The sequence below is a fragment of the Chiloscyllium plagiosum genome, unplaced genomic scaffold (assembly GCF_037043375.1).
Source record: "Chiloscyllium plagiosum isolate Xiang-an unplaced genomic scaffold, Cpla_swu_hap1 HiC_scaffold_35, whole genome shotgun sequence".
NCBI classification, from domain to species: Eukaryota; Metazoa; Chordata; class Chondrichthyes; order Orectolobiformes; family Hemiscylliidae; genus Chiloscyllium; species Chiloscyllium plagiosum.
The window spans coordinates 30,048,522-30,063,132 of record NW_028270173.1 but is presented as its reverse complement, the minus strand read 5'-3'; the positions used below and the strand labels follow the sequence as shown (position 1 = coordinate 30,063,132).

General features: G+C 40.5%; 1 protein-coding gene across 3 annotated transcripts in view; it reads left to right on the top strand.

Annotated features, from left to right (window-relative positions):
* Window positions 1-13,230, top strand: part of abcf1 (ATP binding cassette subfamily F member 1) — a 71,486-nt gene extending 58,256 nt beyond the window's left edge. For all 3 annotated transcript variants that reach the window (XM_087979453.1, XM_043678024.2, XM_087979451.1), the window contains 7 exons: window positions 3,075-3,149; window positions 5,264-5,334; window positions 7,690-7,722; window positions 8,648-8,816; window positions 9,557-9,621; window positions 10,669-10,741; window positions 11,921-13,230. In XM_087979453.1, coding sequence (XP_087835579.1) covers window positions 3,075-3,149; window positions 5,264-5,334; window positions 7,690-7,722; window positions 8,648-8,816; window positions 9,557-9,621; window positions 10,669-10,741; window positions 11,921-12,087 — 653 coding nt within the window. In that variant the 3' untranslated portion in view covers window positions 12,088-13,230. The remainder of the gene's footprint in view (window positions 1-3,074; window positions 3,150-5,263; window positions 5,335-7,689; window positions 7,723-8,647; window positions 8,817-9,556; window positions 9,622-10,668; window positions 10,742-11,920) is intronic.
* The last annotated feature ends 1,381 nt before the right edge of the window (window positions 13,231-14,611 follow it).

The following is a 14,611-nucleotide window of genomic DNA, read 5'->3' as shown; positions in this document are numbered from 1 at the left end:
TCTTGTGTATCTTTAATGTTCTCAAACACCTATCAAAGTTGTTATGTTTAATTCTTTCAAGCTCGTCATAGATCTGACCTGGTTCCTTCTTTGTTTTTGAACCGTTGTCTATGTGCTTCTGGTGTCAATTTGTAGGCACTCAAAACAGCCTGTTAACATTTTCATAATCTCGACAGCACTGCAAACACCTCACCTCACAAGCTCTGCCTACCAACTCGATCTGAATTAACATTACCCACACAGTCTCTGGCCAATTCATTTGCATTGCCAGTTTCTCAAAAGAAATAAAAAAGGCTTCTACATGTTTTTCATCAAGTTCTGGTAATATTTGGCTCCGTTGAGTTTGCTCGTCCTCACTTCTACCTTGTACTTCTCCTTCTACCATTTGAAGCCTTTTTGATTCAAGTTCCAACTTCATCTTCTCCAACTTAAATGTTCCTTCCCATTCCTTTTCTCTTTGCTTGTAACAATAATTCAAACTCTCGCATTCCTTTCATTCTCTAACTCCAGTTGTCTCATTTGCAACCTAATTTTTTTCTAACTCCTCCACACTTGATTGTTTTTCTAATGTATCTAAATAAACTCTAGTTACAATTTCAACTTTGTTATTGTCACTAGTTAAACCCAATTTTAGCCTGTCTGCTAATTCTAAAAAGTTTCTACTTTTTCTGTCTTTCTAAACTTGGCAAATTTGGGAAGCATCTTCAAACCCCAGAACCTCTTTAGCAATGTTAAGGGCCATTTCCCCACTTTTGATTTAACCAACAAGAAGCAACTGAAATTAACCAGATTTCCCATTCTCACTTAAGTTTCATTTAAAGATCTAGGACTCTAGTCCCCAAGTCACTCTCTCTCTCACACACACACACACACACACACACACACACACACACACACACAGTAAAGGAATGGTTAAATGAAAAGAATCATGAATACTCACTTTATAACTATTAAGTAACAATTTATTTATTTAACTCTAATGATAATAAAATCAACCAAATTATTAACAAACCGTATGCAGTTTCAACACAGGTCCCATTATGTAACTCTTAAGTGTTAAGAAAACAATAACTTAAAACTTAGTGTCTCAAAGTTCAGGCAGAATTTGTCTACCAGAATACTATACCTTTTCTGCTGTCTCTTGCTGTCAAGAATGTTTGCTCCGCAATTTGTTGTGTTCTGACCGCCTTCTCAGTTGAATTCATGTATAAGGGACGTTCTCTCTGTGAATTCCGCTGTCTGGAATATTAACTAAGAGTGTCGTGTACCTTCATGAATAAGTGGTGCTTTTTTTTTAAAAGAGAGCATGGACATTTCTTGTGAGAGCCCAGTATTTATTTCTGGGTTGACAGGTTTGCTGTCTTTTCAGATGGCAGTTGGTTCTCCCCAAATTTTCAAGAACCCCTTTTTCTATATCCCCATGATACATCAAATTCTTATAATATGATTGGTTTCAGGTTGTCAGCATCATCAGTTTTAAATTCAATTGGCTTTGAATCGCTGAGTGCTTGGTTTAAGTTAATTGGGTGAGTCCAACTTCTTGCCAAAACATCAAAACAAGTCTGAAGTTTTCCAATCACAGAGCCAATTGTTACATGCTTCCGTTTTAGAACTGTAATCTATAGCTGCTTGCAGGCACATGTTATTACATTTCCAAACTTTGAAAAGCACATCACCTTTTAAAGGGACCACACACTCTTCCCTCTTACCATTTTTACAAACAAAATTCTAGCTTCCTGCCTTCCACTTCATGAGTACTCAACACAACTTGGTGACAATGGAAGATGTCTTGCTGTGTTTTTCGAAGTAGTGCTTGCAGCAGTTTGGGATACCTCTTTCCCCTTGAATTCTTCCTTGATTCTCATGGGTAGATATTCTCCTCCCATGAATCTCGACCAATGGTCATTAGCTAAGTTTAAAACATGGTTGAGGAGTTAAACCTAACTTTATTTGTCTCTTAGATGGGTTTATATGCCTTTCAGTTGAAGTGGGAATACAGTGAGCACTTCACTATCGATTGCTTTTTAATTGAGTCGTTGTCAGCCTTTTAAAACATCTTGAAACCCCCTTTTTTTAAACAATGATACTACGGCCTAAAGGGGGAAGTTCATTTGAGTTTAGTGATCTCAAATCGAGGATATGAGTAATACATCCTGTGGATGGGTGAAGATTTCCATGTGCAATTGCACATGTGAAGATGTCAGAAATTGTTGGTTCTGCTGTTGAACACTTGAGCATTTCACCATTGTTACAAATACAAAATCTCAGTGTGGTTTATATCCATGACGTTTTGCTCCAGAGGAGAGAATGTTACTAACTAAGTCAAAGACCAAATATTGCACGCTCTGGTTTGCAGTAAGTTGATAGTTTGGTGTTTAATGACGGTCCTAAAGATGTGGAGACAAGAAAAATTCAGCGATGAAGAAAGGCCTTTTATCCGGTACATTTTGAGTTCTAAATTTTCAATTTCCTATTATTCCCCAAAACCTCATTTAAATTTTCCCAAATTTTACGTTGTACATTCTTATCCTGTTGGCCTTGAATTTTTTTTTAAAAATCATCTTGTGTGCTGTCTACCTGAATGAAATTGTCTTCAAATGTCTCCTTTCTGGATATCATACTTAAGCTTTTCAAGTCTTTCTGTGTCAATCCCTTTACTTTGTGCAGCCAGTCGTCTTGCTTTCCTCTGCACGAGGATGTAAGGTGAATAGCAAGGGTTTGCTCCATAGGGTGGGGAATCCAAAAACAAGGATGCATATTTTTAAGGTGAGAGGAGAGATTTTTAAAAAGGACACGAGGGATAACTTTTTTTACACAGTGGTTAGTGTGTGGAATGAATTGCCAGAGGAAACGGTGGAAGCAGGTACAGTTACATTGAAATTATATTTGAATAAGGATGTGAATGGGAAAGGTTTGGAGGGATATGGGCCAAATGCAGGCAAGTGGGACTAGTTTAATTTGGGAACATGGTTGATGTGGACTGGTTGGACCAAAGGATCTGTTTCCATGGTCTATGACTGTAACATTAGTAGCCTTGAATGTACATAACGCATTATTTTTGTCTGAAATTGCAGCTGTTGATTTTGCTTATGAAAACCAGAAGCTGATTTTCAAAAACCTGGACTTTGGTATTGACATGGATTCCAGAAGTGAGTGTTCATTTAATTTTGCATTTATAAACTGATGATAATGAGGCTGATAAGGATGTTTAAAATAATATATTTGTATGTGGATGTAATTATTTAAAGGGTATGTTGACTGTGGAGCATGATGTGGAACATAGAAACCAGGAGCAGGATATTTGGCGCTTTGAGCCGCCTCTGCAGTTCAATATGATTCCATTCCCTTGATGTCTATAATATAAAAACGTATCAGTCTCTTTCTTGAATATACTCAGTGACCCAGCCTCCGCAGCCTTCTGTAGTAGTGAATACTACAGGTTAGTCGTCCTTTGAGTGAAGAAATGTTTGCTCATCTCTCAAGCCTAAATGGCCTGCCCTGTGTCCTGAGACTGTGACGCCTAGTTCTAGACTCCCCAGCCAGGTGAAGATCGTTCCTGCATGTAGTCTCTCTAACCCTATTAGAATTTTATACATTTCAAACAAATGTCTTTGCATCCTTCCTAGTGAATACAGGCCTAGTCAAACCAATCTCACCTCCATATGACAGTCCTGTCATCCTTGTAGTAAGCCTAACGAACCTCATTGTACTCCCTCAATGTTAGTATATTTCCCTTTTGATAGAAGGACCAAAACTTCAGACAGTACTCAACATGGGGTCTCTGAATGCTGTGTGAATTGCAGTAAGATATCCCTACTTCTGAACTCAAATTCTGTTGCAATGAAGGACAACGTACCATTTGCCTTCGTATGATATGCTTGCTGAACCTACCTGTTTACTTTTTTGACTGACCACCGACACCAATATCACTATGTAAATTGGGCGGCACGGTGGCACAGTGGTTAGCACTGCTGCCACACAGCACCAGAGACCCGGGTTCAATTCCTGCCTCAGGCAACTGTTTGTGTGGAGTTTGCACATTCTCCCCGTGTCTGCGTGGGTTTCCTCCAGGTGCTCCGGTTTCCTCCCACAGTCCAAAAATGTGCAGGTTAGGTGAATTGGCCGTGCTAAATTGCCTGTAGTGTTAGGTGAAGGGGTAAATGTAGGGGGGATGGGTTTGGGTGGGTTGCACGGGTCGGTGTGGACCTGTTGGGCCGAAGTGGTTTTGGAAGTTTTTTATGTTAGAAATACTTCATGCCCTGATCTCTCTGGCTCCCGCCCTCCCTTCTCTTGCTCGCCCTCTCCCTCTCACTTCCCCCTCTCCGTCTCACTTCCCCCACTCAACTCTCTCTCTCTCTCTCACCCCCCACCCACTCCCACCGCCTCCCCCGTTCCTGTTGACCCACCTCTCCCGTTCCTCTTCCCCCTTTTCCCTCTCCTTCTCAATCTGTAAACAAACTTGGAGGACCTAAAACTTTCTTGCTTCTAGTCATCTGCAGGTTTCTAACCAAACTGTTAGTTTTGAAGTTTTATGGATGTCTGGTCGGTATGGACCAGTTGGATCGAGGGGTCTGTTTCCGTGCTGTACATCTCTATGACTATAAACCACTGCTTGTGAGAATGAAACTAAACTTGCTTCTAAACTTGACACTGGTTTCTTCTGAGCGGAAAACAAAGCTAATGGCCTTACTTGTTTACATTATTTCATTATCACCCCAGATTAGTAGTCACCTGCCTTCTGATACATTTTTGATGAGGTCACTGTTTCAGACAGCTGTCTGACCTTTTCTTTGGAAACAAAATCCTACTGAAAAGTAACCAATGTCCATTTGCCATTATTTTGCAATCCAAATTCCAAACATAATCTTATATGAATTATACACCTTTCATCTTCGTTATATGTTGGAATATTTTCAGGAAGCTCCAATAGTTTAATGTATATAGTAACAGATATCTGGGAGAGACTTCCAGGCTAAAATCTAAACATATGTTTGATTTATGCACATGTTATTCCTGAGTTCCTATGGGAGTTCTATCTCGAAATTGGTACAACATAATTAAATATATTAGTGATAATGTATACCAGCTCTGAGGTTTGTGTTTAGTGGTACTGTATTTCAGTTTTGAATGTTTCCTGATGTCAGAATTTGCTGAAGGGAAGCAAAAGTGAGTCCTCCTCCTGTCATACAGAATGTTCCCTGCAGCTTTCGATCTGTAGAGCAAAGCCCTTGGTAATTGTTGCTTGTGTTTTCTCCCCTTTCAGTCTGTATTGTTGGACCCAATGGAGTTGGAAAAAGTACTTTGCTACTCCTGCTCACTGGAAAGCTGACCCCTGTAAGTTGTGTTACACAATTTTATCCATTCACAGTCACTAATTCTTGTTAAATTCTGATGCCACACACTTTCATTCTCAGCATGTGGCCATTGTTGTAAAAACCAGTAATTTCTGATAATCCCTAATTATCTTGATTAGTTAAAAATCACACAACACCAGGTTATAGTCCAACAGGTTTAATTGGAGCACACTAGCTTTCGGAGCGACGCTCCTTCATCAGGTGATTATGTGCGTCGCTCCGAAAGCTAGTGTGCTTCCAATTAAACCTGTTGGACTATAACCTGGTGCTGTGTGATTTTTAACTTTGTACACCCCAGTCCAACACCAGCGTCTCTGAATCATATCTTGATTAGAGTGGTGCTGGAGAAGTACAGCAGTTCAGGCAGCATCTGAGGAGCAGTAAAATCAACATTTCGGGCAAAAACCCTTCATCAGGACTACAGGCAGAGAGCCTGAAGGGTGGAGAGATAAATGAGAGGAGGGTGGGGGTGGGGAGAAAGTAGCATAGAGTACAATAGGTGAGTGGGGGAGGGGATGAAGGTGATAAGTCAGGGGGGAGGAGTGGATAGGTGGAAAAGAAGATAGGCAGGTAGGACAAGTTAATTAACTTGATCAGGTGATTGTCGGTTGCCGCCTTGTACTCCAGACAGTAGATTCATAGGGTCATACAGCAAGGGAACCTTCAGTCCAACTCATCCATGTTGACCAAGTTTCCCAAACTAAACTAGTCCCACTTGCCCATATTCCTCTAAATCTTTCCTATGTATGTATCTGTCCAAATGATAAGACTACTGTCTTATTAAAGAGAGAGAGAGAGAGGGGGGGGGGGGGGGGGTTGGACTGGTGGTGAGTTAACCTGAGGGTAACCATACCACAGGTGAGGGGAGAGGTCAAGAAGAAAAGTCATTTATGTTAACTTCTGTTGGTGTGAGAATTGAACCCACGCTGTTGGTATTGCTCTGCGTCGCAAAACAGCTCTCCAGTAAACCACTTTGGTGCAAGTTGATGAACCAGACCATTTCAGGTCTGTTGAGGAAGAGTCAGCCTCAACAGAGGCTGTATACACAGACTACTTCTAGTTGATTCTTTTATTCTGAATTAAAGTTCTCAAAATGGTGACGTTAACACATGCGTTCACTGGTCCTAGATTATTAGAACAGTAATGTAACTATCAATTTAATAAGGCCAACTACAATGTGATTTTTCCATTGAGACCCTTGCCCAGACTGAGAATTCACCAAACTACAACTCTTACACAGGACCTGAGTTGCCATCAGCCGTCCTCTTTTAAGTAAGACAGATTTACATTAATAGTATACCTAATGTCCACAATGTATTCTCACCTCTCACTCTCCATCAAGCACTCAACATCCTGCAAATATGATCATTGATTTTTAAGTATCCTTCCAGCTGGTTCAAATCAGCTGTTCTTAAGGTATGGCCTGTATTCTCATCACAGTCACACATTATGGGCGGCACGGTGGTTAGCACTGCTGCCTCACAGCGCCGGAGACCCGGGTTCAATTCCCGCCTCAGGCGACTGACTGACTGTGTGTGGAGTTTGCACGTTCTCCCCGTGTCTGCGTGGGTTTCCTCCCACAGTCCAAAGATGTGCAGGTCAGGTGAATTGGCCATGCTAAATTGCCCGTAGTGTTAGTTAAGTGGTAAATGTAGGGGTACGGGTGGGTTGCGCTTCGGCGGGGCGGTGTGGACTTGTTGGGCCGAAGGGCCTGTTTCCACACTGTAATGTAATGTAATGTAATCTAATCTAAAGACAGTCCGAATGTCACAAAACTGTACCTACCATTGCGAGATGTTTAGATAAATATTAGGGAGTGATTGTTTTGTGAGCATAAACATCAATGTAGACAATGCACACACGCAGACAACAAGCAACATGAATTCGACTGGGACAACACTACTATCATAGGGCAAGCCAGACAGAGAACAGCCAGGGAATTCCTAGAGGCATGGCATTCATCCACAAACTCCATCAACAAACACATCGACCTGGACCCAAAAAACCAACCACTACAGCGGACAGCTGAAACTGACAACCGGAAGCGGCAGGGACAGACCACTATAAACACCGGAGGAAATATCAAAGAAGCGCTTCGCAGGAGGCTCCCAAGCACTGATGATGTTGCCTAGCCAGGGGACGAAACGTTTGCAACAAAAACTTCCAGCTCGGCGAACAGAACCACAACAACGAGCACCCGAGCTACAAATCTTCGCACAAACTTTGATCAATGTAGACATATTGGCGTTTTCTGTACTGAAAATTCTATATAACGTTGCATTAATTTCACAAGTGACTTCAGTGGAATCTAATTCCCTCCTTTCTTTGTTTTCAGACTGCTGGTGAACAGAGAAAGAACCACAGACTGGTAAGTGTCTGTTCTCATGTATTAACTGCTGTCATGGGAATAGTTCATTGTGTTCTCAATGACTTATTGCTTTCTGAATGCAAATCTGGCAACTTTTCTGACACGGTGATGATTTCACAAGACTGACAATGTCTGCTGTCTGCACTGACTTCTCATTCAGTTAGCCATCCTGCTCCTTAATTACACTCATCTGATGCTAACACCTCAGGTTGCAGTTTTGTGGGAGAGGTAAGCTTGACTCACGTTCTTGGCTTCACGAATAAGCATTACAGACGTGATTGATACTTCATAAACCACTGAACCCTCTATACAGCATGGATTGCTCAGTTGGCTTGATGTTGAATAGGCATTTGATAGTAGTACCCTAGAGTCAAACGGAGGGTGAATCAACCAGGAATACTGCTCTTTAATAATATACCTTGACTCTTCCTAGAGAAGGTATCCAGTTTGGATGATGTCGGAAGAGAACTACAGAAAAACCTCAATTAACCAAACGACACGGACAGGGAGTATTTTGTTTGGATAACCGATTGTTTGGATAATGGATAACGTTTTTACGGGACCTCGAGATCTTGTTCGGATAATGTGAAATACAGACAATTGATGTTCGGATAACCAAGGTTGTTCTGTAGATTTGAACTGGCTGCACTTCTCCTTGAAGCATTGTAAATAGTTCATTCATGCATAAAAGCACCGAGTCATAGAATTATGAAAAATGTAAACTGAGCCCAGTGATGGGGTTGCCCTACAAGGTTGAAGGAAAGTTTGGAATCCTGAAAGATGTTGAGCATGGTTGTGTGCAATTTTGAACTGGCATATCTATTTCAGTTTATTTATTATTATACATGAGGACTTTACTTAAAGAAGCTTTTGTGTTGTATTGTTCTGTTTAAAAAAAATTTTCACAATTCCCACCCACATACAGAAAATAGGTTACTTCAACCAACAGTACGCCGACCAACTCAACATGGAGGAGACAGCAACAGAATATCTCATGAGAAACTTCAACTTGCCATACCAGGATGGGAGGAAATGTCTTGGTCGCTTTGGCCTGGAAAGCCATGCCCACACTATCCAAATCAGTAAACTGTCAGGTACTGAGTGAGGACGGCTACCTGGGAGACCAAGGGGAGAATGGGGTTTGGGAGAGGAACAATGAGCCATTTATTTTGTTCCAGTCAACTGATTGATAGTGGTAACAAAGACACTGGTTATTCTGAATTAATTTTGAATAGGATCTACTCAGACATTTTGTACTGTTCAACTGTCGCCAAGACGTTTAAAGAGCTGTTACAGTTAGTTGAAGAAATTCAAGCTGTAATCAAGGCCCACATCTAAGTTTTTAATATCTTGGCTGAATGTAGCTAATTTGCTCACTGAACAACTCAATCCATATTAACAAAGTTAAAAATCACACAACACCAGGTTATAGTCCAACAGGTTTAATTGGAAGCACACTAGCTTTCGGAGCGACGCTCCTTCATCAGGTGATTGTGGAGTGCTTGATCGTAACACAGAATTTATAGCAAAAATTTGCAGTGGTGTTGTGAGATTTTTAACTTTGTACACCCCAGTCCAACACCGGCATCTCCAAATCATATTAAACAAGGGGGTGATAGTGTAAATTTTCCCTTATACCTGCTTCCTGTTTCTCAGCTTGTGCAAGTGGCACTTCTGAGTTGTTAACTGATCATGAATGATTTGTTTTTAAAATCTGTGTCAATTAATAAGTTGAGCTGTACAACTAATACAGTGTTTTGAACTTCGATGTGATCTCGCCCACCTCCTTATGATCTGTGTTCTTGTTGCTTATGTCACTTCCTTTTCCCTACAGGTGGTCAAAAAGCAAGAGTAGTATTTGCAGAATTAGCCTGCCGACAGCCTGATGTACTCATTCTGGTGAGTAACTGGGCCAGTGCTTTTTTTTGAAATTACGTATTTCCTAAAGGTGTGCTAATTTGTGTTGGAGAACCATTTCCCACATGACAACAGCCCTTCAGGTATTCAACCAAGTGGTCATACTTAATGCATAAGCCTTTCGTGAGTTCCTACAAGATGTCAGTCATGCAGAGTTTCATGGACATTGATGATTTTGTACTTAAAGAATATTAAGTACATCAATACATTCTCAAGTCATTGGATAATGTGTACTCACCAAGTCTTGAGTATTATGGGCAATTGGAGCACTCTCACCATCACACTAGACTGACAGCTAACCAAACACAGAATGATACCTTTAGTTTTTTTTGTATTGCTCACTAGGTACAGTGATTCAGTGAGCTTATACATTTGGTATGGATATGCTCAGAGTAAGAATTTGTAACGAGACTGCTGTGTTGACTGAGTGCAGCAAGGGAGCAATGTCGAGAAATTGGAGTATTCTGAGAGCTTTCAGTCTGAGTAACAAATGTCAGGGTTCCTTTTGAATCGGCTAATACTGGCAGTAGAGAGACTCAATGGCAGAAATTGAGTCTTGAAATAAGAGTCCTGTGAAATACAGAATTCTTAATAACTTCTCTGAACAGGACTTCCCTCAGGTTCAGCATGTTGCTGTAATGTTTAATTCACGTATATGGTGATGGAGACTGCAAACTGTCTAACTAAACACTACATGGAGAGGTCTTCAGCTGTGAAGCAAGTTAATATAACTGCAGCTTGATGGATATTGTCAGATCTAGAGAAAGTTCGTGAAAGTAGTCAAGAATCCTGTCTCCAGCCTTGAGCCTAGGTAGTGTTTGGAAAGTTTTTTTTGTTACCTAGTTAAAGTGGAACCAAGTGGTTCAATACTTCCCATCACTGGATTTCCTTCCCTCTCCCCCACTAACTGTCTCAAAGATCTGTTTAGAAGTAGCTGTACCTATCCAAGGACAGGAACTTTCCTTGCATATGGATTTGTATACGATTTACATTTGAAGGAAATGTTGGACAAATCCATTTTTCTTGCAGGATGAACCCACAAACAACCTGGACATTGAATCCATTGATGCTTTGGCTGATGCAATTAATGTCTACAAAGGAGGTGAGTCTGCACTGTGCTGTCAGGGAGTGGGAATAATCTAATGTGGGGTTATTTGTTTCCTGTCTGACTACAGTCAAAACAACCTTTTTTAAACTCCAACTGTAAATATAGAACAGTTTGGCCTTTAATGCCCATAATAGTTCCTTGGAAGAGTGCTCCCATTCTTTCCGATAGTCCTGTACGGTTTATGTTTCAAATATCCGAAAGTTTAGTTTTGAAAGCTGCTACTGAATCTGGTTTTTCTTTATTTATTCTGATCGTTGTGAACATCTATCAAATCACCTCTATAACATCTGTTTACAGCAATCATAGCTTCTCTTGTCTATAAACAATGCTTTCCAACCTTTTCAGTAACATGACATACTCAGTAACATGAGGTGTACAGTTCCACAGCATGTCCACTTTTAATCATGTCCCCTCAGTTTTGTCTTGCAGCCATCTGTATTTAGAATGTTCGTATCACACATTGGTTTGATTAATCTGCATGAGCTTTGAGCTGGAATTTTGATTGGATAGAATATTGTTTAAGATGGAGCAAGGCATACTTGGACAGTTCTCACATTCATGACATTGTGCTGCGACACACTGGTTGGTTGAAAACCATTGCTCTACCAGTCCCTTATTCCTGATACTATGCTAATGAATTTCTTCTGTATCTCTTCAAAAAGTGATGTCCACATTTTCTCCTGAAGGTGCAGCATTTTTCTCTGGTGCGGTTCCAGAAAGTCTCTTTGTGTCATGTTAGCTGGTCATTTTGTGAGCCAGTCCTGTCAGTGGGAACTGTCATTCCTACCTACAGCAATCAGCAACTGGCTCCTTTTACCCTGACTTCATGCAGCCACCCACTTCCTCAAAAGCTCAGTGGTTTTTGTTTTAATCAGTGTGTTTTTTTTTAGATATCAGACAAGCCAAGTTCTGTCCTCAGTGTTCACAGGATTGAGTGTATTGTGATGAGGACCTCACCCAAAAGTGACACAGTTGTGTTAATCCTACACAGACCACTACTGGTGCACTGCATTTATTGGCATATTGCACAATGTTAAACTAGCATGCAGTGCTGTTAATTCAGCATAAGCTGATACATGGTCCTACTGCAATCTAGCATGTTAATAGCACATCACAGCTAGCATTAATTTGGCACTGAGCACTAATCTGACACATTGCCTTTTCCTTACACAGCTGTAATCATTGTGAGCCACGATGCCCGACTGATCACTGAGACAAACTGCCAGCTCTGGGTAGTGGAGGAAAGGACAGTAAACCAGATTGACGGCGACTTTGACGATTACAAGCGTGAGGTGCTGGAAGCGCTTGGAGAGACCATCAACCGCAAGCAGAAGGATTGAGACCCCAGGAGTGTGGGTTAAAGTCCTAGCCATCAGAACAATATTGAGAATGAATAGCAGGACTCAAAACAGAATTGCAACAGGATGGGGAGCCTAGTCTATTCAGAAGCCTCCTATTGGGAGATGCACAAATTATCTAAGTCATTCTGCAGGCTTCTACCTGATGTTGTCTTTAGCCATTTATGGGGGAATATGCCAAACAAAGAACTATTTTCATTCGATGACCTACAAGTGTTCACTTCTCTTTAGTGTGGCACTGTGCCGTCTGGATAATAAGATGATAAAATACTGAAAATATTAAAATAATGTTGGTCATGGACAGGTCATTCAGCAAATGAAAGAGATGCAGCAGATGCAATCCTCTGGATTGGCCCTTCAGAACCGAATTCTGAATTTGAAGTATTTGCCTCTGCTTTCCAGATGCTGATAGTTCTACTATGCCTTTTGAGCAATATCTGTTGCTTTACTGTATAAAGTCAGGGAAGCCTTTCAGATTTCAGTTCAGAGGTGGGTCCCTTATCCTGGCTAGTGCTTAGTTCTTTTTCGATAGAGTGTAGCAGCAGAGCATGTGAAGCTGCTCCTTGACAGCTCAGTCGGACTTTTTCCAGTTCCATTTTACACAAGGGTGATTTAGAAAGGCACCATGAAAAGTGCACGGATTGGTTTCTGTTATGCTGACAGCAGACTTTGTGGCAGAGTTGACTATCTTCATGGGCTGCAAGACATACTTGAAATGAATTAACTAGAAGCTAAACCAATCCCAAAAACCTCCACAGCAGCAATAGCAACAACAAGCTGTTGGTGAGTGGAGTCAAAAAAAAAATTGATTTTGGATGTAATTTAATTCCCAACTATGAAAATGATTTCACAATGAAATTGTACTATAATGGAACACAGGATTAGTAAGCATGTGACATTGCTTTTTGATAGCATCATCTCAACCTTTATTTAATCTACATTTACCTAAAAGGGAAATCAGTCCTGGGAGTTAAGTCTATTTGCTGTTTATCATTCGGAGGAGCACAAGGCACATCCAGTTATTGGTCTTAATGGCTGTAAAGCTAAAGTGCAGAGACTGAAGATGGATTTTCACTTGTTTTGGAAGTATCTGGGATTTCAGTATAAAAGATATGTTGTCTTGCCCATTTCACCTGTTTTTTTGCATTACAGTAGCTCAGGCATACTGGTTTCTCAGATTTCAGCAAGTTTATAAGAAAGGGTTTCTGACACAAATACAATACCACAGCAGCCATGTGACTTCGGAGTCTGCAGTATTTTATAGCAGGCTACACTCTGCATTGACACTGTGCTCAAACTGGTCCCAGGAACACTTGATAAGGTTGGGATTAAGCTGCATTATTCAACATGCAATCCACTTTGTGCCTTCCCTGAATTACTTCTGTCAGTGGTTTGGTAGGGGAGAAGATGAGTGTATGAATTAGAAAGGAGTGGTCTGGGATGATCCAGCATCAATCACCTGTCTTTTCACAAACTCTATTTATCATTGATGGAATATCCCTTGCATCTGAGGCTCCCAGCTGTCAAGTTATGACCTGTATGTTACACATGCAAATGGTAAAACACTAATCTCTTAGGTGACTTGACTTAATGTTGGGCAGCAGTTTGACCTTTGGTCACACTTGGGATTGCATAGTAGACTTGTTTTGTTTTTAAATTAAACTGAAGCATACTTTGCATTTGCACTAATCTTGTGCCAAGCAGAAATAATCATTTAGTGCACTTGCTTTGTGGAACTGACCACTTATTAATTGAGTTGAGAATAAATACCACAACAAAACTAAAATGAGAGCATACAAAAAAATTATTTTACACTGAAGAAACATACCTGAAAGATTCTGCATCTATTTTTAGTACTGAATAATTATCAAAACAGGAGATCCAGCAAATTGATTAGAGCACTAATGGTTAAATAGATTTTGTTTACTGACTGGGTATTTATGGTGATGATTGACTGACTTATCTTGAGCTGCCTTACCTAACCTTTTCCAGGTGTTCAGTGTCCTGTTCAGATGTTTCCATGAGATATTTCCATTGCTGACAACAAAACAGCACTTGCAACAGTAATTAATAGGCAGGCATTGTATGGGTAGTTGGCTTGAATTGCATACTCAAACTTTACTGGCTAAGGTTTAAGGTGATTTATTCAGTTTCATTTGTAAATTTGAAACTTTCTTGAATGTTCATTCTTTGTTATTCCCTGACTTGAGCCTATCCAAATTTAATGTGGCAACTAAACTAAATATATTAAATTCTCAATTATCACAATTTATATAAATGAAGCAATATTCACACTTCTGCCACACATTTGCAGATTTGCTTTTCTTTGTTTTGGTGTGTTGAGCTCAATCTCTGACAATGCAGTTGTCACTCAAAGTAGCAAGTGTAGGATTTGTTTTTGTCTGACCCATTGCATGCACTCAGCTGATACAAACATATTCCATTCTCTCCCAGGTAAGGAGAAGCAGTGTGGTAAGCTTCTAGCTGCTGCCTGAATCTTTGGTTA